The sequence below is a fragment of the Haliotis rufescens genome, unplaced genomic scaffold (assembly GCF_023055435.1).
Source record: "Haliotis rufescens isolate VD_foot unplaced genomic scaffold, xgHalRufe1.0.p SCAF_110, whole genome shotgun sequence".
NCBI classification, from domain to species: Eukaryota; Metazoa; Mollusca; class Gastropoda; order Lepetellida; family Haliotidae; genus Haliotis; species Haliotis rufescens.
In genome coordinates, this window is record NW_025963792.1 from 387,034 (window position 1) to 411,278 (window position 24,245).

The 24,245-nt window shown below is 42.7% G+C and overlaps 1 protein-coding gene across 5 annotated transcripts; it reads right to left on the minus strand.

The window, feature by feature from the left end:
• Positions 1-8,471: 8,471 nt before the first annotated feature.
• LOC125378138 (transcription intermediary factor 1-alpha-like) lies at positions 8,472-23,543 on the minus strand. 5 transcript variants are annotated; one of them, XM_048393008.1, is made up of 7 exons: positions 23,489-23,543; positions 15,416-16,473; positions 15,214-15,272; positions 14,816-14,920; positions 14,441-14,513; positions 13,301-13,369; positions 8,472-9,213 (listed from the first exon to the last, which is right to left on the minus strand). In XM_048393008.1, the coding sequence occupies exons 2-7, from the start codon at positions 16,470-16,472 to the stop codon at positions 8,558-8,560; spliced, it is 2,019 nt and encodes a 672-aa protein (XP_048248965.1). In that variant the 5' UTR covers position 16,473; positions 23,489-23,543; the 3' UTR covers positions 8,472-8,557. The 5 variants fall into 5 exon arrangements, with proteins under 5 accessions (XP_048248965.1, XP_048248964.1, XP_048248963.1 ...); XM_048393007.1 differs by lacking the exon at positions 23,489-23,543 and adding an exon at positions 18,930-18,978; XM_048393006.1 differs by lacking the exon at positions 23,489-23,543 and adding an exon at positions 18,504-18,633.
• Between the last annotated feature and the right edge of the window lie 702 nt (positions 23,544-24,245).

Below are 24,245 nucleotides of genomic sequence, written 5' to 3' on the forward strand. Positions count from 1 at the left end.
TGCATGCGGTTGTCGAAGAAATAATCGAAAAATAAAAGTGCTTTCAAAAACCAGCGCTTGATATAAATTGCGCCTCGTGAAGTTCTCTTGGTGGAATAGGTCTTCAGCAACCAATGCTTGCCCTAAAAGGCGACTAGGCTTTTCATAAGAGGTGACTAAAGGGATCGGGTGGCCAGACGCGCTGACTTGGTTGATGCATGTCATCGTATCCCAGAACAGGACGTTTTTGTCCACGAGGTCGACGAGTCGGCACTAGCTACCCCGGTATAAAGCTACGAGGGGGTACCCTTTTATCCTTTTACTTGTCGCCGGAGATGTCGAGTTGAACCCCGGGTGCCCGAAACAACAACCTAGACTATCATCTCGCAACGTCTCTGGTCAAGTAATTACCCCATCTAATTCTGACAGTGCATCCATTACCCGCAATGATCTCGCTATTACACTGACAACAATACAGCCACAAATTGCTCAGCTCAACGATTTCATACAGGTCTATGATGAAAGGTTATGCCATTTGGACAAAAAGACTTCTTCAAGAAGAAAGTGTTTGATTTGGAGACCAAGACAGATCGTCGAAATAATTTAATTTTTCACGGGGCATTCCCGACAAGGGAGGTGAGACTTGGGTAGAGAGTGAGAAGGCAGTGAGAGATGTTATGGCCTCAACACTCCACCTTGACTCTGCTGATTCTATCAACATTGAAAGAGCCCATAGATTACACTCAAAGTCATTGCCAACAAACAGGCCCATAATAGTGAGATTTTCTTTTTATAAGGATAAATCTGAGGTTTTCGATGTTGCAAGGAAAGAGTTAAAACTGACTAATGACTTTACAGAAGCTGATGATTTTACGTAGAGAGTTCGAAATGTGCGGTCGAAATTGTTTCCCTTTATGAAGCAGGCCAGAGACGATGGTAAACTGCCTATCTGTGTTATGATGAGCTGGTGATCGAGGGATCTGTTTTTGTGTTTGATGGGGAACAGGAGGGCCTCTGTAAAGTGGGACAGAGACGTCACTAGGTGTCACGCAGACAGCCTATCCCAGAGACAGCTTCAGCAGGGAGTGCCTCTACCCAGGCTGAGGGAGACTAGGGGTGTGGCCATTGCTACAGTCACACTCAGAGTAACACTCGTAAACATCACCATGATAAGAAAAACGCTAGCGTTACATTCATAGGTCACAGTTTTGATGGTACTTCAGACAATTGTATAAACATTACTACAAATGTTATCGATACATCAGGTACTGTTAATAATGTGATAGTTGCAGTAGCAACAGATAGAGTACTTGCCAGTACTGCCAAGTCTCAGAACGCAGAGTATCAATCTGAACCCAGTGTTTCAGCCAGGAATGGTCAAGCCGATGATGTGGCCATCACAACTGGAATCTGTACAAAAGCTGAATGTTTTGATTTTATTTCATTTTGTAAAACCTTCGATATAATTTGTCTCTTGGAAACTATGCCAGATGATGCTATATCTATGTTAAACAACAATTTCAGTAATTACAACATTTTCGAATGTAAGGCTAAACGATCTGTTTACCGTGGTCGGTTCTCAGGTGGCATTTCCGTTTGTATTAAAAATCATTTGTCACAATATTTTGAAAGAGTTAACTCCCTTTGGGACGACGCTCTGGTTTTCAGAATGAAGGATGAATTATCTCCCTCCCCAACTTTCCCAGTGTTTGTTTACATCCACCCTGAGGGCTCTCCAGTATATGCTAGCGAGGAGGACAGTGGTGTTGACAAGTTAGAACGCCAGTTGATACATCATATCTATGATCATGGTGACTTGTGTAAATTCTTCCTATGTGGAGATTTTAATGCAAGGACTGGTCAACGTATCCCAATTGCGTGGATCGATACTCATGATGTCAATCACTGGATTGTCTGGTCCAGACTCGATTTTTTTATAGACCGTCGTCATATAGCTGGAATATTGCTGAGTGCGGCGTTAAACAACAAACAAACAAACAAACAAACGAACCGACTCTTGCCTATTGTCCTGCACAGATATATAAGTGCAAAATCAGAATTTAAAAGATTTGTGAACGTAAGAAAAAACTGTGGGAAATAAAATTGAATGAAGGAAGTTAGCAGTGCATTATGAAGATTGTAAAACGTTTTGGAAAATACTTTAGAAGTCGTTACGTAAAAAGTCACCAGACAGTTCTATAACTCTTAATGTATGGCTTTCCTATTTTCAGAATTTATTGAATCCGATGTGCATGACGGCCAAAACAGAATTTGATCTATAAATATCTGATTTTTTAGATACTCATATGTGTGACGAATAATGTACTGATCTTCCATTCCCGGAAGAACTGTTATATGGTGAGATCACAGAGTGAGTGAGTGAGTTAAAATTTAACGTCGCATCGGCATTATTGCAGCCATATAGCGACGAGACCAAGTTAATATATTCACAATTTAGTCATTTATGCAAAGTTATATTTAAAAACAATTTATGAAACATTTGACCATACTATATTTAAAAACAATTCATGAAACATATTTGAGCATAACAATATCATGTCTACAGTTTTAAAACACGGGCTATAGGCCACAAGTAATCAAAGCAAGGCCACCTCGCTGGGGACCATGGGGACTGACAGTACCTCGGCTTCCTGCATGATACCCCAGCAGGATTTACGTCATCACTTCAGCTACTGGTGGTTGTGCACAATGCGAGCCCATATAAAAAAAGACTCAGCAATGAGTTGACTTAAAAACACTGGTTGATGATAGTTACATCGATTATGATAGGATTACGTGTCACACAGGGGGACAATAATCTTACTGAACCTCAACCTCCTGGACAGAGCCTTCAATAATGTAAGTTGATAATAGCATCACAGCAAAGTTGTTGTTTTTAAAAACCCGAGAATTTAATTATTCACATACATATTCAAAATTTATTATACTGACCAATTTATTTCAAATAATTTAAGATGATATGCCCGCTGACACGGGAAAAGAGATCTTTGAGATTTACGCTTTGATAATGTGAATCCCTTGCGATTGCAAAGTCCACACAGTCAAGCAATATATAGAGAATCTCACCCGAGTGTCTTTTGATATCAAATATATCAACACGAGTTGATAAAAGTGGAAAAATTCCGAGGCTTGCCGAGGATTTTTGCCACTTTTATCAACGATTTTATTTACCATTCAACATCATTCTTTCAACTTTTTCAATTTGTAGACAGTAATTAGCAGTGTCTTCAGTGTAAAAAGTACTGCAAACAGCTTCGGTAGCAGAGCCATTAGTGATGTCATTTGATTGTGACGTCATGGTAACCAGTGACGTCACAATGGTCTGCAAAGCATTGTGATGTAATTTCATTGCAGCGATATCTACAGTGTAGATATCGCTTGATCTCATCCAAGCGATATCTTCTGTGGAAGCCAGTTTTGGATGATAAATGCTTGATGGTGAACCTTTCATCACAAGGGATACACTTAGGAGCTTCGTTCTCATCTGTCTTCAGCAGATATTCGTGTGTAAACCGACTGTGGCTAATACGGCATCGTCGTAAAACGACCTCGTCATGTCTTGACTGACAACCCAAGTAGGTTTGACCGATTGATGGTTTTAATTCGCGAAGTAAGTGAGGAAAGCACTAAAAAGTCTTAAAAATGGCAAAGCGTCAAGCGTTGATAGAGTCCCTCCAGAATTTTACAAAATATCAGGAGATTTTCTGAGACCATAATTGTTGCTATTATTCAATAAAACCCTTGATACAGGTATTTTCCCGGATGCATGGAGTATTGGAATGATAATGGCTTCATACAAATCAGGAAATGTCAGGCAACCAAACAATTACAGAGGTATATCTGTTTTGAATGTTATGGGAAAACTATTTGTATTTATTGTTGAAAAACGACTTAGAATTTGCCTGGAAGTAAATGATATGTTATCTGAAGCTCAAGCAGGGTTTCGCTCTGACTATTTTCCATTTTACAATATCTTTATTCTAAAGTCACTTTGCTCCAAAAATTTATGTAAACCTAGAGGCAGTTTTTTATTGCGCCTTTGTTGATTTCCGCAAAGCTTTTGATTACGCTGATAAAACAAAAATGCTGTACCTATTGATCACTAAAGGATGTCTCGGAAAACTGTCAATAGTTCGTAAGAATATGTATTCCTCAGTCAAAACGTGTATTAAAACTGACTCAGGTATAACTCCTTGTTTTATTTCTTCCAGTTGTGTGCGTTTATCATCTTTTTTTATAAACGAAGTTGTTTCTGAAATTTACAAAGAATGTCATCATGGTGTGTTTGTGACACAAGACATTATAGATATTATGCTATTGCTGTTCGCGGATGATGTTGCTCTGGTGTCCTACTATGTGGTAGGCTTGCAGAAACAGCTAAATGTATTGCAGTCCTTTTGTATTAAGTGGGGTTTAGAAGTAAACCTTGAGAAAACCAATGATATTGTTTTTAGAAATGTGGGAATTGAATCGAAGCATGAAAATTAAATATATGGTGATAAACATTTAAAAATTGCAAGTTATTATAAGTATAGACATTGAAATAAGTTAAGCAACACCCGTATATTCTCAGACCGAGCAACTTAAATGAACTAGTGCATGAAATGTGTAAAGGATTTCCATACCAAATGAATTATTTTGTGAAGAAAAGGGTTGAGGAGAAACCTAGCCAAAATTACCATGAAATAATGTGCTTTTTCTTAGATGTTACATATTTGGAAAATGATTCCATTTCATCCAAAAAAGTACGAATGTCCCTTTTGTTGCACAGACTTAACTGTCAGTACCATGCACACTTCTGGTTCACGGAATTGAAGAATAATGTCCTGTCCAAATATTGACTTTCCATCAGTATCTTGTGTAACCTCCCTGAACCCGAGCAACTGCTTCAAGACGCCTCCTCATTCTTTGGATCAATCTCTGGATTTGATTCTGAGGAATGCTGTTCCATTCCTCATGCAAAGCAGCAGTCAATTCATTGAGTGTATGGACAGTTGGGTCTCTTTGTCGAACACGACGGCCTAAAATATCCCACAGATGCTCAATGGGACTGAAATCAGGACTCATGGCTGGCCGTGGAATGGTCTCAACAGCATGCTGTTGCAAGAACTGAGTGACAGCACGTGCTCTGTGAGACCTGGCATTGTCATCCATGAAGATGGGTCTTGTGGCAAGAGGATGATGATCAAAATGGGAGACAACAGCTCTCTCAAGGATCGCCCGTTGATAATGAGGTCCATTAAGGTTACCACGAATGGTGATGAGGCCCATCTTGCAACCCAAGGAAATACATCCCCATACCATGAGTGACCCTCCCCCAAAGGGAACCGTCTCCTGGATATTGCGGGGAACCATGGCTGTGTTCCTTTGTCTCCGGACACGTGTACGACCATCCACCATATGCAAATAGAGACCCGTGAAGATTCCGGGATAGAATACGTCTTCAGCAACCGATGCTTGTCGTAAAAGGTGACTATACTTGTCGTAAGAGGCGACTAACGGGTTCGGTTGGTCAGGCTCGCTGACTTGGTTGATGCATATCATCGATCCCAATTGCGTGGATTGATGCTCATGATATTAATCACTGGATTGTCTGGTCCAGACTCGATTATTTACAGACCGCCGTCATATAGCTGGAATATTGCTGAGTGCGGCGTTAAACAACAAACAAACAAACAAATCCTACCCACCCGTCAAAAGTACCCTACAAAGCCACACCTAATCCAACTCCCCGCCCTTCTCACAAACACCTACCTGACGTCCACAGACCCCCTACAGTCCCTCCATCCCAACTCCAGGTCCCTGAAAAGTGAATCGTCCGCCATGATGGACTGTTCCAGCGAACACGTTGCTTATACCAGCCAAGTCGTGCTACTTTGTGAGTAGGAGACAGTTAAATACGTTTAGTGGGTCTTCTGACTCTTTATCCTGCTGCTTTCATATGATGTCTGACTGTCCTGAAGGAAAGGGCTCTCCCTGGTAACCACTGTTGCTTTAAAGATTTGCTTGAGTCCGAATGGACGGCGCCTAACAAAAAAATGCTCTTACGGGGTTTGCATTCCCGACATGGGTACAATGTGTGAAGCCCATTTCTGGTGTTCCCCGCCGTGATATTGCTGGAATATTGCTAAAAGCGGCGTAAAACCATACTCATTTACTCCACAGCATATTCAATATTTGATGGTAAAATTCTACCCATTTTGTAATACGGCTCGGAAATATGGGGCATTAAATATTTTGAATCCATTGAGAAAGTTCACACTTTGTATTTTGAGCAGTTTTTATGCATTGGTAAATATGCTTCAAATGAGGCAGTACATGGTGAAACTAGTCGCTGTAGTACATATGTACATAGCCAGCTGCGTGTTGTTAAAAATTGGATAAATGGAAGCTCGCAGGTACCCATTTCAATGTTACAAAATGCTAAAGCAGTTGCATGGTGAAGGGAAAACGAATTGGGTGTCTGGTGTAAGAAGCATATGATTTAAGACTGGATTTTACTTTGTATGGATCTCACAAGACACTGGTAATGCAAAAACATTTTTGAAAACACACACATTTAAACAAAGATTATTAGGTATATTTCAGCAAAACTGGCATCAACAAGTTTCCTCTTCAAACTTTATCAAGCATTATGCTGGTATCAAATCATTGTTACAACCACAAACATATTTAAGTATATAACAAGATGAAACTCTATTGAGAGCTCTTTGTAAATTTAGATAACTCTCCATAACTTCCTTGTCAATAAATATTGTAGAACCAAGGATAGTGATTTTGAAAATTGTATATGTTCTAACTGTACCAACCAGGAGATTGAAGACGAGTTTCATGTTCTTTTAATATGTGAAAAATATAACGTTTAGATTAAAGTTTCTATCTACACACAAAGACAATCAATTAATGATCAATTTGTCGAATTCGACAAATGAAGATGTTATCAAATGAGCAATGTATTTGAAACATGTATTGAGACTCAGGTGAATATATTATACTATGTTCAAGATCGCGTTGATTTATATGTATCTGTTAAAACTGAACAGTACTATGGCCTTGCATACTGAATAAACTGTCTGTCTGTATCCCATTTGCATGGATCGATGCTCATGTCAATCCCTGGATTGTCTGGCCCAGACACGATTATTTACAGACCGCCGTCACATAGCTGGAATATTGCGGAGACAACAAACAGAACAAACAAAAGTCCATGTCCAACTCCGTTTGTTGTTACACTGCGATTGCAGTTCTTCTTGTGCCTCCAATACAATGTTATTGATCTTACATGTTGTCAGGTGAGATCCGTGAAGATTCCGGGGTAGAATAGGTCTTCAGCAACCCATGCTTGCCGTAAAAGGTGACTATGCTTGTCGTAAAAGGCGACTTACGGGATCTGATGGTCAGGCTCGCTGACTTGGTTGATGCATGTCATCGATCCCAATTGCGTGGATCGATGCTCATGATATAAATCACTGGATTGTCTGGTCCAGACTCGATTATTTACAGACGGCCGTCATATAGCTGTAATATTGCTGAGTGCGGCGTTAAACAACAAACCAACCAAATCAACACTAGTGGGCTCTTGATTTGTCTCAGTTCATTGGCAATATGTCGCGGAAAGGTGCTAAAATGATCTTCCGTATATTCAGAATTCTCCGTTGAACTTAGCTTTAATGGTTTCAATAACAACTGAACAGATTGTTGTTTAACGCCGCACTCTGCAATATTCCAGCTATATGACGGCGGTCTGTAATTAATCAAGTCTGGACTAGACAATCCTGTGATTGATACCATGAGCATCGCTCAACACAATTAGGATAAGATGACATACATCAGCCAAGTCAGCGAGGCTGACCACCTGATTCCGTTAGTTGCCTCTTTCGATAAGCACAGTCGCCTTTTACTGCAAACGTGAGTTGCTGAAGACCTATTCTACCGCGGATCTTCACAGGTGGTTTCTCTCTATCAATGTCCGTGATTGATGGGCAATGAGTGCGGCGTTAAACAAAAAACAAACAAACAAATATTGCCCACGTGTCTCTAAAATGAACTCTCACGATTTGCGGGGATGCTTTTCTTAATGCAAGTGATCAAATCTTGATATAGCAAGGCATCACATATACATATACAGAAGTTAACAAAACCAACAAACAAATTTTGTAACCAAGGGTGGTGATGGGGCTGAAGCCGAGGGACGAGTCCTGTAACACGGTTTGTTTGTTTGTTTGTTTGTCTGTTGTTTAACGCCGCACTGATCAATATTCCAGCTATATGACGGCGGTCTGTAAATAATCGAGTCTGGACCTGACAATCCAGTGATTGACATCAAGTGCATCGATCTACGCAATTGGGATCGATGACATGCATCAACCAAGTCAGCGAGATCCCGTTAGTCGCCTGGGTGAGTTCAGCTGAGTAGTTGAGGACAGCGATATGATAACGAAGCCAGCAGGAGTTATCTCCCCTTACCGTGATGATATTTACTGAGTTTATTTAATGCAGTTTGATAACTGATAAAAACCCTAACCCCTTGACATTCATATTGTGTTCATAATCACCATCACGACAGTGCCTTGACAATCATTGCTTTCTTCTCCTCTGTCATGTTGATGTCGCTGCCCACTACAAGTGTCATGCTGACAGTGAGGCTACGTGAGTTATACACCCCGAACATCGGCCACAGTGGCTGACTAGAGTCTACATTGTCTAACGTCGATATCACTTTATTCTCCTTCACATCAATGAAGACAATCTTCTTCCTGGCGTCATCATAGACGACGCCGTAATGTAGTGTGTGTGATGCCCCTGCTGTGTTGGGGAGAGTGTCAGGCTGATGCAGTACATACTCCCCCTCCTTCCATGTCATCCTGCATATCGCGCCGTGTGCAGTACAGTGGGTGACGGTCATGCTGTAGGAGCCGGCACTTCCACCTAGCCGATGATACACGTCCCTCTGCTCCTCCCTGCACACACCAACCTCCAGGATGAGCGTGTACCCTGTGAGTATTTCATGCAGGTTGACCCTAGATTCCACTTCCCAGTACTGGGGACAGCCAGCCCGGGGGAGGGGCGCACTGCTACATGTGCCACTGTAGTTCTTCAGTCTCCCCTCCCCTGCAGGTCTGGTGTCCGACTTCCTGTTGACCAGGTCTCCTTCTGTGTTGATGTCGACATAGTCGAGATTGACTCTGTCTTTGTCATACTTCAGGTGTAAACCTACAAAATATGAATGTAGTTTACATGCGAATAAACATGAGACAAATATAGTGAAAGTTTCGGTATATAATGATATTTACATGCTTGGAATTGACAGCTTAGTACGCTGTCCTGATATATAAATAGCGTAATATAATCACATTGCAGTTGTACGAAAATATAATCTAATGTGTATTACATTTGGATCTATGATTTGTGTTTACATTGGACTAACTGACAATACTTTGACCCGAATGTAAATGTAGTTCTTAATGGGTCTGGTATATGTTTGTTTGTTTGTTTGTTGTTTAACGCCTCACTCCGCAATATTACAGTTATATGACGGTGGTCTGTAAAACAATCGATTCAGGGCCAGACAATCCACTGATTGACATCATGAGCATCAATCCACGCAATTGCGATTCGATGACATGGATCAATCAAGTCAGCGAGACTGACCACCCGATCCTGTAAGTCGCCTCTGAGGACAAGCTTAGTCGGCTTTTACGGCAAGCATGGGTTGCTTAAGACCAATTCTTCCCCGAGATCTAGTGAATGGTTCGGAAGTTATTAAATGAATCAGCACGGTAGACACAAAACATTAACATTCAGTGATCAGTATAATGAGGGACATGTAAATTGCATGTCAAACAATGATAAGATCACAGTGTCACGTGACCTGGTGTCGCAATGTCGGGCTTGTGTACCCACGTGTCTCGGCGGGTTGACGATGGGAGATAGTAGACAGGCAGCATTATCAGTACAGAACACAAACCATAACAAAATAAACAAGGGACATTCTGTTAATTATGAGGAAGACCACCTCTACATTAAAATTAAAACAATGTTCCCGCCAGGGGTGTGTGAGTGAGTTCGTTAGATTGAACGCCACTTTGAACACAGTATTCCAGTTATATCATGGCGTGTTAGCTTAATGTGGGAGGAAAGCCCGAAGTTATGCAGGTCTCAGACGTTTACCACTTCGGGGAAACCCACGAGCACGGGTATGGTGCTGACAAACCTAGAAACATAATTGGGGCGAACCAGGATTCGAACCCACAATCATAGCCCCCCCCCCCCCCCCCCCCCAATGGGGCACAATAGAATTTTGTTGGTTCATACAGTAGTAAATATTAAGTATAAAAAAGTCACAGGAAGCCTTAAGAAGAGACAGTCACTAAGGCCGCTTTATGTCATCAGAAAATACTGAATTGTGTTGATCGGTGCTCATGATGTCAATCACTTGTTTGTCTGATCAGGACTCGCTTCTTTACAGATCGCCGTCATTTAGCTGGAATATTGTTGAGTGCGGCGTTAAGCAACAAATAAGTTAACTCCAGTATTTTCTGAGAAAACATGTCTCCATTGCACACACTGTGCACCAAGTAAAATAACCTTGATCAAGGGCCATAAGTCTGTTAACAGATAATTGATGGGACCAATTTTCGAACTCAGTCTTGACAAGTATCCTTTAGATAAATAAGACTGCAAACTTTCATTCGAGTGATTTCAGAAGTTTCTGTGAAAACTTGTCCCCATTACACTAAGTATGCACTTAGTTGAAAAACACGGAGCTAGGGCCATGACTCTCTAAAAGTATCAATGAGGTGACAAAGTTTCGAACTCAGTATTTAGAGACTTGCAAAGGTCTGTAATAAGGTCGTTTCTGAGAAAACGTTACCCAATTCACGCAGTATGCGCTAAGTTGAAAAACATGGAGCAAGGGCCATAACTCTGTAAAAAATTAATTTACGACCCATCTTAGGGCATGACCAGTAAAATCAGTGTGTAAATTTCACTTCTCTGACTTAAATAGTTTTTTTTAGGAAATGTGTCCCCTTTGAGAAGCGGGCGGGCGGACGGACGACCTCCGTTCCTATATGCCCCATCCCACGTCGTGGCGTGGGATAATACGCTCGTAAACCTCCGTGACATCATCCTATCCTCAATTTTCAGGAAAAACTGCATGTAACTAGGTTTGTATTTGCTGGTGTTTCTATGTTTCCCTGGAATTTCTATGAAAATATATGAAAAATAGATATTTTAAAAATACGTATCTGCCTCATACCAGCTTTATCTCTTTTGAAAACATTGATCCTTATTTTGTATTCGAACCCTCATATGACGACACAATGTCTAACTCTGCTTGTATTTGTCAACAAATCAGAAACAACTTAAGTTTAACGGAATAATATAAGACAAGATAAGATAAGGCTTTATTATCCCAAGGGAAATCTGTTTTGCACAGTCGATTAGCACTAAATGTGCAAAATAGAAAATATATGATATTACAATACTAGTATGTACATAAGAAAATAAGACACTGACTAATATAACCACGAGCAAAAACATTAATAAAATTAAACACTATCAATGTGACGACAAGGAATGGTATTTTAAAGTATATGTATTTATATCACAGCAATAGTAAACTTTAATAAAAGGGATAATAACAGGATAAGATTTGTGTCCAGCGAACTGTTCAAAAGTATTAAACATATAATCATTTAAAAGACTAATACTGGCTGGTGTGAATGATTTCCGGGCCCTGTTTGTTTTCAGTGGTATAATATTAAGCGGTCGCGAGAGAGGATTTGCAGTAAGAAATCAATGAAAGAATGTAAATAAAAGCGACAAACCCTTTCCATAATCATAAAGGCAGAGTCCATTGAACGATTTTAAGCAAGGTCTGAACTGAGGCACTTTTGAATAATTTGGGTGTGAGATTTGTCTACTCAAGTTTAAAACAAAATAGACATAGAATAATATTACACAACTTTAATGTTTCACTTGTCTCTAGTTATAAGGTGCCTGTTTCACATTTTCTTAAGGGAAGATATATTTCAAAATATGGGTCAAATGTGTTTGTGATGATGATAACAATGCCAGGTCCTCAATGATGTCTGCTACGATGTATCCTTGGTAACTTGTGACTGTACAGTGATTCAGTAGACTGAATGTGTGGGTATGACGCGTATGACCTCCCCTGGCGAGGATGGACGCCTCAATGTCTCATGGATGACGTCAAACGTCTGATGACGATTCCAGGTTCTGTGAGTTGTTTGGATGGTTGGGTCGTCTCCTCAGCTCTCTAACAAGATGATCCGACAAGTGCTCGATGGGAGAACGTGAGGTCAAAGGCAGTACGGGCACGGGGCGGTCGGGTAGCCTAGTGGTTAAAGCGTTCGCTCGTCACGCCGAAGACTCGGGTTCGATTCCCGACATGGGTACAATGCAATAAAGCCCAGTTCTGGTGTCCCCGCCGTGATATTGCTGGAATATTGCTAAAAGCGGCGTTAAATCAAGCTTACTCACTCACTCAGTACAGGCACGTTGACGTTGCTTAGAATATACTGCGTGAACAGGGCGGTGTGTGGTCGGGCGTTGTCCTGTTGCAGCAGGACCCCCTCCCCCTCCCTTGGTTGTGGTTGTCGCTGCAGAAATGGCACAGCTACTCTTCTCAGGACTTCGTCAACGTACCGTTGTGCAATGTGGTTGCCATGGATAATAATGATTGGTGTCTTCTGGTCGTCACACATTCCGCCCCACACCATGAGACCACGACACAATGGGGATGGACATCTTGTTTACAGCCTGGAGCCAGTCCTTCCCCCTATAAATACGGACCCGCCCGTCTGCATGAAATAGGTTGAGCCCGCTCTCATCAGTGAGCAAGACACATTGCCATTCGTGCCGCTGCCAACGTCGTACACGTCGGGCCAAGTCTATCTACAGAGCGGTCTGTATGCCCTAATGCCAACAGCACGCAGTGCCCACCACGGCCATACTAATGGCCCTCTCTCTCTCTTTTCTGCATTTAAACGTGGCATTTGTTCGGTGTGTTTATGGTTAATGTGATTGTGTGTGACACTTTCGGTCGACTTTTATACAGGTACCTGCACGGATACTCCATGCAGCACCGAAAAACCTGTTTTTTGGTCGCAGCACGTGCATCGACGGCTGCATGGTTTTGGTTCTTTGGAAACGAGTGTGCTGCGTTTGGGGCAATTGTTTACATCATGTTACAAACATTTGACTGCATGCATATTTTGGTTATTCAAAATTTTCCAGTGTAAACTTTCTTTTGATCTTCAGTTTAGGTACTCACAATGCAGGACCATGCGTCTGTCTGCTACACCTGTCTTCAGCAGATGAACACAGCCTTCGGTTGGGAAATCTGCAAGAAAACAACAGCATAGAGTTAGTGGAATTGTGCCTGAGTGTATACTCAGTACAGGGGTCACGGGTCACATACATCTTCCCGAGGCAAGGCAGTTAATGGACTATATAAGTCCAGTTTTCACCCTTACCGAACTAGGCTGGAATTATGGAGTTGTGAAATGGCTGGATTAACGAGTCTATGCATAGTCCTATCAAAATCACGTAACTAAGTCGACATCCGGTTCATAAACTGCCGTCCAGATTTCGGTCGATTGCAGGATTTGCAAAGCATGTGAACCGTCAACATGCCGTATACAGAATTTTTCTAAGTCTTTTCATGTTTTTGACCCAGGTGCTCACGTGATTTGATGCACTGACAACAAAGATCTTGATTATCGATCAGATGGTCTTGACCGGGCGCCGCCATTTTGTTTGAAGCAAATGTAATTGATATGAGATGTGGAATTCGATTGGTCAATAGGAGGGACATGGAAGGGACATAACACGTACTAGCCTACTGGTGTCGGTGGGATCGAGCCCAGAAATTGCAGCCTCATTCGGCAAGGGTGGAAACTGGACTTTTTACATTCAGTTAACTCCCTTGCTTCGGGAAGATGGGTCACATACTGCTGGGTCCTTTTATTTGAAGTGAAAAATATGATTTAGATATTTAGGCCATGGTCTAAAGTGTATGTCCTAAGGCAGGAAGTCAAACAAGACCATTGCAAGGAACACACCACAGACAAGTGAAAACAGGACTAGCACCGTGAACGGACCACAGATAGGAAATAAAAACATGACCAGTACCAGGAACAGACCACAAACAGGAAGTGAAAACAAACCAGTACTAGAAACAGACCACAAACAGGAAGTGAAACAAGACCAGTCCCAGGAACAGACCACATACAGAAAGTAAAAACAAGACCAGTATCAGGAACAAAACCTGAAACAGGAAGTGAAAACAAGACTAGTACCGTGAACGGACCACAGATAGGAAATAAAAACATGACCAGTACCGGGAACAGACCACAGACAGGAAGTGAAAACAAGACCAGTACCAGGAACAGACCACAGACAGTGTACATACCAATCAGGAATGTTTGCAGATGATGAATGTTTTCTAAGGCGACCTGGCAGCTTTGCTCTTTCTCAGCTAGCATCTACAAATAAGTAAAGGGAAAAGCTGCTCATGAAATAAATATAAGCCAAGTACGATTTTATTATTGATAGTAAATATACATGCAAATAGTTGTGTTAACGTTGCAAACTCCTTTAACTTGTGACAGGAACTTCAACAATATCAAGTCAAGCAATAGGGTAATAGCTGGTAGATGTCTTTACGGGTTGCACATGTAAGTGGTATTTAAACCAATCCCATCTCTATATGACAAATCTGAAGTATCAACAACTATATAATCTCACCATTCTCTTCATAGTGAGTGTGACAAAAGGATATACAAACCAATTTCATGTTGTTTGCATCGGCGTTCAACTTGTCTGTTAGCTGCTGAAGTTGTTCAGTTCTTTCATTGTCTAAAGCAATAGTTGACTTCAGCTTTGCAAGCTCCTGAAAGGTAAAATACACCTTTGGGTCGGAGTTTGAGGCTGTACATGAACTCTTAATAATCAAACAGTAACAATATATTCTTTCAATTACAATCATATCAGTATTGTGTGATCAAGATGCCCATCAGTTGACTGGACCTGCAAAGTCCTTGTGGTACTACTTTGATCAGTTCAGTTGTTCTGATATTGACTTCTTAGATATTCAGACAATATGAATGAAATATAAAACGATTGATGGGTGAACAAATGACTGAGGGCCTGTGCCTACGACTATCCCCATATAATTAGACATACCATTTTGTGTTTCTGTTCCAGGTCCGCCAAATAGTCATCATCAGTTTGTGTTTGCTTATCTGTAATTGTAGAAGCAAATTGTGAATACCGAGCGACAGAACAATGCTTTAATTAAATAGCACCACGAAACACATAAATCAAGTTAAGCAGAATTTGGGCACATATCATCAATAAAGCACAATAACTGTTTTAATATGCATACCCTCAGGTGTTCCCCCTTCTGAATCTTCTTTCAAGGTAGTGATGTTACCAAATCCAGACATATCTGATTTCAGTTTGGACAAGCCATTGGTGTTGAAGACAGCTTCAGGTACATCATGTGTTTCAGGTGAAGCAGTTTCTAGGCAGGTCCGAGTCATCCCCTCAACAGTGGTCTCCAGCTGCAGGAGGACCGATTTTGAAGCATAGAGAAGACATTTTCGGATGTAACCTGAAATGTCGGTGCATCTTGCATGATGCTCTTCGCATGAGGCTTCAAGAGCATGTAGAGTTGCCTTGGTTTCCCTCGTCTGACTTTCAAGATCAATCAGGAGTTCCTTCTCCCTTTGGTCAAGTTGTGATCTTAAAGACCGGAAGGTATGTTCTATTGTCTTCCTCAATGTGTCCTGTGTCCTGTTCGTCAACTGTGTTTCTTGTCTGATACTCTGAAGGTGTGTTTGCTGACGAGACAGTAACGCTGACAGATCTTTCCCGTGTTGTTCAATCCGCTGTGTAACTCCTTCAGCAGCTTCATCCAGGTAACCAACCTCGTGATCCGCGTGCTCCCCTCTCCTACATTGGGAACAGATACACATGATGCAGCTTTTGTCAAACAAATCAAGTGGATACCGTTCGTGAATACTGCAATTTGTTTCAATTTCAAGGTTTTGCGGGTTTATGTCCCCAAAGTTGTGCACAACATGATTTCTGGAAAGTTTGAAGCTGCTGTGCATGTTCTGGCAGTATTCACAGAGGAACTCTTCACACTCCTGACACCAACACACAGCCTGGTTCCCGTCATCTTCATGTGTACAGAGGAGCTCTGTGGGGCGATGTTTGACTGTCAGGTGGAATATTTGCTTCTGTCTGACTGCATCCTTCTGGAGACTTGTGTCTGTGAGGTTGACCTCCCTCTGACATTTGGAGCATGATATCACACCGCCAGCCGCAGATGTCACACACGTCTCACACACGGCGTGTAGACAGGGCAGTAAGTAGGGGACTTGACCTTTTAGTGTAAACTCCTGATGACAGACGGAACACTTCGGGAAGGTGTCCATTCTGAAAGACACAAAACAATACTGAGATACATATGTCAAATTTATGTGTGTAAGATGCATAACCATGCGACGTTTGTTGTGTGAAGCATCCACTTGCGTGTCTCTGAATATGTAGTATTTTTATCGAATTGGCTAATTACATGTTTTTCTGAGACCATCTATGCCATACATGGAACAATCTTGTAATCATGTGGCCACTTGCTGCGTTGATCCGGAAGACAAGCATTTGGTTTCTGTTGAGGTATTCTTCTTTACTCTAGTAGACTTGTTTCTCGTCATTTATAGACAATTTTATTATTGATGAAAACACAAACTGTTGCCTTAAAACATGTACTTTTTAATTAAATTTCTCCTATCACAATCAACCCAAATCATATGTTCATATCAATCCGATGTCACACATAATTAGAGGCACGGGTGGCCGCGATTCTTTGTGCAAAGTTGCGTCCCTTGGGCACGCCAGAAACCTATGATTGTGGGTTCGAATCACTGTTCGCCCCGATTTTGTTTCAAGGTTTGTCAGCACCATACCCATGCTCGTGGGTTTCTCCGTAGTGGTAAACGTCTAAGACCTCCATCACTTCGGGCTTTCCTCCCACATTAAGCTGACAAGCCGCGCTATAACTTGAATACTGTTAAAAGCAGCGTTAAACCAAACAATCTCACTCACACATAATTAAGGCCAGTTAAAATACATATCGTTTTTCAAAACGAACAGGAAGGGATTTTATTTTTTTATTAGCTTACAAATATAAAACAAATATGAACCTGATTGATAAATGCTTTAGTTAATTTGAATTGGGTGAACCATGAACATGCGTGGGTAAACAGTGCAAAAATTTGAGTTTAGAAAGGTCCTCCTTAACAGTGATTAGAAAATAAGAGTCACATACTGGTGGGGGCGAGTCAATAAAAATAATCCCGTTTAGTCGTCGTATCGACACTGGGATTGTGAGGTGGTCTTGTGGTTAAAGCGTTCGCTAATGACGTTGGGTTCATGACCCGGGTTCGATTTCCAACATGGATACACTGTGTGAAGTCCACTCATCTACACAATATTGATGACAACGACACATAGGACAAATGTTTTAATGTAAAACACAACCAATTTGATCTGTGTCGAGTGTGACATTAAACCCACATAATGATCTAGCGTACGTCCATAGAACAGTGTGTGTATACTAACAGGTGTTCTGAAATGGTTACCCCAGGGTGTGTGTTTGACTCCACGATTTTAAACGTACATTAATATCACACTCCAAATATCCACAAAATAAAACAACCAAAATCCAAATACATCAAACATCGCACTATTTTACGCAGCATATTTTACATATTTTTGATCAACTGCTTAATAAACACCTATTCACCTTCAGGAACCCATTAATGCACACAAGCCCACGTGGTGCGCACAGATCCAGAAACATTCCCCATTCAGATACAACCTACAACCAATAATCCAGGTGTTGTCAAATGGTTGCTCGGCGATTTAACAACTACATTAAAATTACACTACAAATATCCGCAAAATCAAACAACCGAAATCCAAATACATCAAACATCGCACTATTTTACGCAGCATATGTTACATACTAGTATTCTTGATCTACTGCACTGCCGTCATATAGCTGGAATACTGCCGAGTGAGGCGTTAAGCAACACGCAAAACAGAAAAGCACAAAAACAAACAAATAAGCTTGTCGGTGTGGCGTGAGCAAGTACATGTCTGCACGTACTCTACATCTGTTACACACGGCGACACGACCGAGCGATTTCTATACACTACTCACAATAAAGGCGTTTCATGGCTTGTATGAATGAAGCCCGACCTCGTTGTAAAACGAAACTAGGAATGTGTGTCAGACAGCTAACACTAATATCATGTCTATACCTTGTAGAAGGTACAGGTACAACCTTCAGCATCCTGGTAGTATCATGACATATACATGTACGTTTTGACCTGAATATCAAACAGTTTTCTGTGTGTAGAAGGACAGAGTGAGCGAGAGAGACGAGAGACAACACACCCACCTGGACTGTAGACTTCCTTCACTGTTGACAAGCAGGTCACTTCCGGGCGATGACGTAGGGAAACTCTCTTATTACAAGCGTGTTAGAACTGATAGAAATATGGTGTGGTGTGGGGTTCTTGTGGTGTGGGGTCGGGTTGGATGGGGTGGGGTGGGGTGGGGTGGGGTGGAGTGAAATCGTGGGATGGGTTATGGTGTGCATCCCCTGCACGCTCTCCAGATTCGCCAGAGTAAAACGAAAATAGGAATGTGTGTCAGTCAGCTAACACTAATATCATGTCAACTTGAAGAATAAAGGTACAGGTACAACCTTCAGCATCCTGGTAGTATCTTGACATATACATGTACGTTTTGACCTGAATATCAAGCAGGTTTCTGTGTGTAGAAGGACAGAGAGAGTGAGAGAGACGAGAGACAACACACTCACCTGGACTGTAGACTTCCATCACTGTTGACACGCAGGTCACTTCCGGGCGATGACGCGGAGAAAATCTCAAGCGTGTTAGAACTGATATAAATATTTACGTTCACACTAATAATGGAAGTGGCCATTTCTTTAACTTGTTTGGAAGTTTGGAAGGTTTGGAAATTGTGAAATAAATATAGAATATTAAACATGTAATACCAATTCTTTTAAACGAATGAATAGTTATAATATCTGACCTATTCACGAGTTTCCTAAAATTGGTCTCACCCGGGAGCGAGTTTGGTATTTTATTTATAACTTGCCGCTTATATCTTTTTCTTTTTAAAAATAAATAAAATCATGGTTGTGAATGGGCAGACATTCTCGCGTTTCAAATTATATTGTTTGTGTTTGTTGTTTAACGCCGCACCCAGCAATATTCCAGCTATATGACGGCGGTCTGTAAATAATCGAGTCTGGACCAGACAACTCGCCGATTGACATCATGAGCATCGATCCACGCAATAGGGATATGGTGACATGCATCAACCAAGTCAGCGATCCTGACCACCCGATCCTGTTAGTCACCTCTTACGCCAAGCATTGGTTGCTGAACCCCTATTCTACCCGGATCTTCACGGGTCCAAAACTATTGCTTAAAGCCGCATCAGCAGTATTGCAGCTATTCGCGGCTACACCATCTGTTATAGACACAAGCACAGCCGAGTAAGTTTCTCAATGAATAATATTATACACGGCTACCATTAATTGAAGCCAAATTCTCGTAAACCAATTAGTAGCATTTGGCAAAAATGAGCTTGTCCGATGTTTTACACCACACCATAATCGCTACTTTTGGCCATTATAAAATTAAGTAATAGGATTCAATCCACTCTCGCCTGACGACAAAACATCCCGTCTTAAATTATTTTGTTGCCTCCAAGCCCAATGTGTGTTCCTACTTTCTTTACTTGATGAAATATTCCACACACGTAGCCCTACTGAACACGTATGAAGTATGTGAATCGCACCCTTCGACCGTAATTGTACACAGATGCCTTAAATAGTTATTTTAGAAAAAAATAGAATGTAAACAATAAAATGCTTCCAACAGAAATCAATCAAATCATACACTTTGTCTAATTCTCATGATCGCAGTGGCGCATTAATACCTAACACCACGGCCATGAGTGACGTCATCCGATGTACTGCTTACTACTCATTAATAAGGTGACCCTACACAAAAAGGTTTCCGCTATATCGGATTATCAAGGCGATGATGAAAATGCAAACTAGATAAGATCACAAATATGCTGGATGCAATATTATGCAATGTACTGTTTTGCTCTAACTCAAAGGGACCTGACAAGTGTTGTGATACAACAGCGCAGTTTTATCTTACCGTTCATGCAAAGATAAAACTTTGAATAAATTCCAAATTCAACTCATCTGCTGAGAAAAAGAGATCGGGTTTCATAGTACCCAAATCACAAATTGAAGCAAATGGTAGACGTACTGACCTCTCAGGTTGAGTCTCGGACCCCTTATCCACCGTCTACTGGTCAACTACACATGTATTTAGTATTCCTACTAATTGACGGTAAAATTGCGACCTACCGGTCAAGTACACCTGTATTTGTTTCTTCTGTTTATTGGGCCACTACACTTGTAGCTGATTTTCCTGTCGACTGATTAACGATAATTGGAGCTGATATTATTGTGTGCCTGTCAATTGAAACTGCATGTAATTCATGTTTACCTGTCCGAAAATGAAAAGTAGGTCAAGTCCAGTGAGATTAAGAGGGGTGGGGTGTTGTGGGATGGGGTCGGGTGGGGTGAAATGGTGTGATGTTGGGTCGGATGGGGTGAAGTGAAGTGGTCTGGGGTGGGGTTGGGTGAAATGGTGTGATGTTGGGTCGGATGGGGTGAAGTGAAGTGGTCTGGGGTGGGGTTGGGTGAAATGGTGTTGTGTGGGGTGGGGTAGGGTGGAGTTAAACTGGTTTGGATGGGGTGGAGTGAAATGGTGTGGTGTGGTGTGGTGTAGGTTGGTGTGGTGTGGTGTGGTGTGGTGTGGTGTGGTGTGGTGTGGTGTGGTTTGCTTTGGTGTAGAGTGAAATGGTTTGGTGTCGTGTGGTGTTATGTGGGGTGAAGTGAAATGGTGTGGTGTGATGTGGTGTGGGGTGGTGTGGCGTGGGATGGAGTGAAATGGGGTGGTGTGGTGTGATGTGGTGTGGAGTGGAGTGGAGTGAAATGGTGTGGTGTGATGTGGTGCGGGGTGGTGTGGGTGGGATGGAGTGAAATTGGGTGGTGTGGTGTGGTGTGGTGTGGTGTGGTGTGGTGTGGTGTAGTGTGGTGTGGTGTGGTGTGGTGTGGAGTGGTGTGGTGTAGTGTGGTGTGGTGTGGTGTGGGGTGGGATGGAGTGAAATGGGGTGGTGTGGTGTGGTGTGGAGTGGTGTGGTGTGGTGTAGTGTTGTGTGGGGTTGGATGGAGTGAAATGATGTAGTGTAGTGTGGTGTGGTGTGGAGTGGTATGGTGTAGTGTGGTGTTGGGTGGTGTGGGGTGGGATGGAGTGATATGGGGTGGTGTGATGTGGTGTGGTGTGGTGTGGTGTGGTGTGGAGTGAAATGGCGTGGTGTAGTGTGGTGTGGGGTGGTGTGGGGTGGGATGGAGTGAAATATGGTGGTGTGGTGTGGTGTGGTGTAGTGTGGTGTGGTGTGGTGTGGAGTGGAGTGGAGTGGAGTGGAGTGGAGTGGAGTGGAGTGGAGTGAAATGGTGTGGTGTGATGTGGTGTGGGGTGGAGTGGAGTGAAATCGTGTGGTGTGATGTGGTGTGGTGTGGAGTGGGTGGGATGGAGTGAAATGGGGTGGTGTGGTGTGGTGTCGGTTGGTATGGTGTGTGGTTGGGTGGAATGAAATGGTGTGGAGTGGGGTGGGATGATGTGGAGTGAAATGGTGCGGTGTGGTGTGGGGTGGGGTGGGGTGGTGTGGTGTGGTGTGGTATGGGAAGGTGTGGTGTGGTTTTGGGTCGTGTGGTGTGGTGTGGGGTGGGGTCGGGCGGGGTGGAGTGAAATGGTTTGGTGTCGTGCGGTGTGATGTGCGGTGAAGTGAAATGGTGGTGTGTGGTGTGGTGTGGTTTCGAGTGAAATGGTTTGGTGTGGTGTGATGTGGGGTTGGGTGGGGTGGGGTGGGGTGGGGTGGAGTGAAATGGTGTGGTGTAGTGTGGGGTTGTGTGGGGTGGAGTGGAGTCAAGTGGTGTGGTGTAGTGTGGTGTGGTGTGGTGTGGGGTGCGATGGAGTGAAATGGGTTGATGTGGTGTGGTGTAGTGTGGTGTGGTGTGGTGTGGTGTGGTGTGGTGTGGTGTGGTGTGGAGTGAAATGGTGTGGTGTGATGTGGTGTGGGCTCGAGTGGAGTGAAATGGTGTGGTGTGATGTGGTGTGGGGTGGAGTGGGTGGGATGGAGTGAAATGGGGTGGTGTGGTGTGGTGTCGGTTGATATGGTGTGGGGTGGGGTGGAATGAAATGGTGTGGAGTGGGGTGGGATGATGTGGAGTGAAATGGTTCGGTGTGGTGTTGGGTGGTGTTGGGTGGGGTGGGGTGGGGTTGGGCGGTGGGGTGTGGTATGGGAAGGTGTGGTGTGGTTTTGGGTCGTGTGGTGTGGTGGGGGGTGGGGTCGGGCGGGGTGGAGTGAAATGGTTTGGTGTTGTGTGGTGTGATGTGGGGTGAAGTGAAATGGTGTGGTGTTGGGGTTTGGTGTGGTGTGGTGTCAAGTGAAAGGGTTTGGTGTGGTGTGGTGTGGGGTTGGGTGGGGTGGGTGGGGTGGAGTGAAATGGTGTGGTATTGTGTCGGGTAGGAGGAGTGAAATGGGGTGGGGTTGGGCAGAGTGAATGGTGTGGTGTGGGGTGTGGTAGGAGGAGTGAAATTAGGTGGTGTGGGGTGGGGTGTATGGCGTGAAATTGGTTGGGGTGGGCTGGAGTGAAATGGTTTGGTGTGGGGTGGGGTAGGAGGAGTGAAATGGTTGGTGTGGAATGGTGTGGGGTGTGTTGGGGTGACGTGTAGTGAAATGGGGTGATCTGAGATTTGCTAGGGTGGGGTAGGGTGGCGTAGGGTCGGATGGAGTGGGGTGGGGTGGGGTAGGGTAGGGTGGGATTGAGTTAAACAACAAGAAAAAAACCCGAAACAAACAAACTTGTTGGTGTAGTGTGAGCAAGTACATGTCTGCGCAAACTCTACCTCTATTATACACGCCGACGCGATAATTTCTATACACTATTGACAGTTAATGTGTTTCATGAATTGTATAAATGAAGCCCGACCTCGTTGTAAAATGAAAGTAGGAATGTGTGGCAGTCAGCTAACACTAATATCATGTCCACACCTTGTAGAATATAGGGACAGATACAACTTTAAGCATCCTGGTAGTATCTTAACATATACATGTAAGTTTGGACCTGAATATCAAACAGTTTGAGGGACAGAGAGAGAGAGAGAGAGAGAGGGAGAGAGAGAGAGAGAGAGAGAGAGAGAGAGAGAGAGAGAGAGAGAGAGAGAGAGAGAGAGAGAGAGAGAGATACAACACACCCACCTGGACTGTAGACTTCCTTCACTGTTGACACGCAGGTCACTTCCGGGCGATGACGCGGGAAAAATGTCAAGCGTGTTAGAACTGATATAAATATCTACGTCCACAATAAAAATGACAGTGTCCATTTCTTTTATTTGTGATTACTGTGTATGTATTAACATGGGGAAAATGCACAAAGTTTACAAATGTTTTATCACGTTACATTCCACATATTAAGGTTTTGAAATTGTGACATAAATATAGAATACTAAACGAGCTCCCCTGTAATACCAACTATTTCAAACGAGTGAATAGTTATCATATCTGACCTATTCACGAGTTTCATAAAATTGGTCTCACACGGGAGCGAGTTAAGTATTTTATTGATTACTTGTCGCTTATACCTTTTTAAAAAACCAAACATGGTCGTTTGTGAATACAGACATCTTCACGTTCCAAATTATATTGTTTGTTTGTTGTTTAACGCCGCACCCAGCAATATTCCTACTTTATAACCGCGGTCTGTAAAATATCGAGTCTGGACCAGACAATTCGGCGATTGACATCATGAGCATCGATCCACGCATTTGGAATACGATGACATGCATCAACCAAGACAGCGAGCCTGACCACCCGATCCCGTTAGTCGCCTCTTAGGGCAAGCATTGGTTGCTGAAGACCTATTCTACCCCGGATCTTCACGGGTCCAAAACTATTCCAATCAGCAGTATTGCAGCTTTTCGCGGCTACACTGTGTGTTATAGACATAAGCACAGCC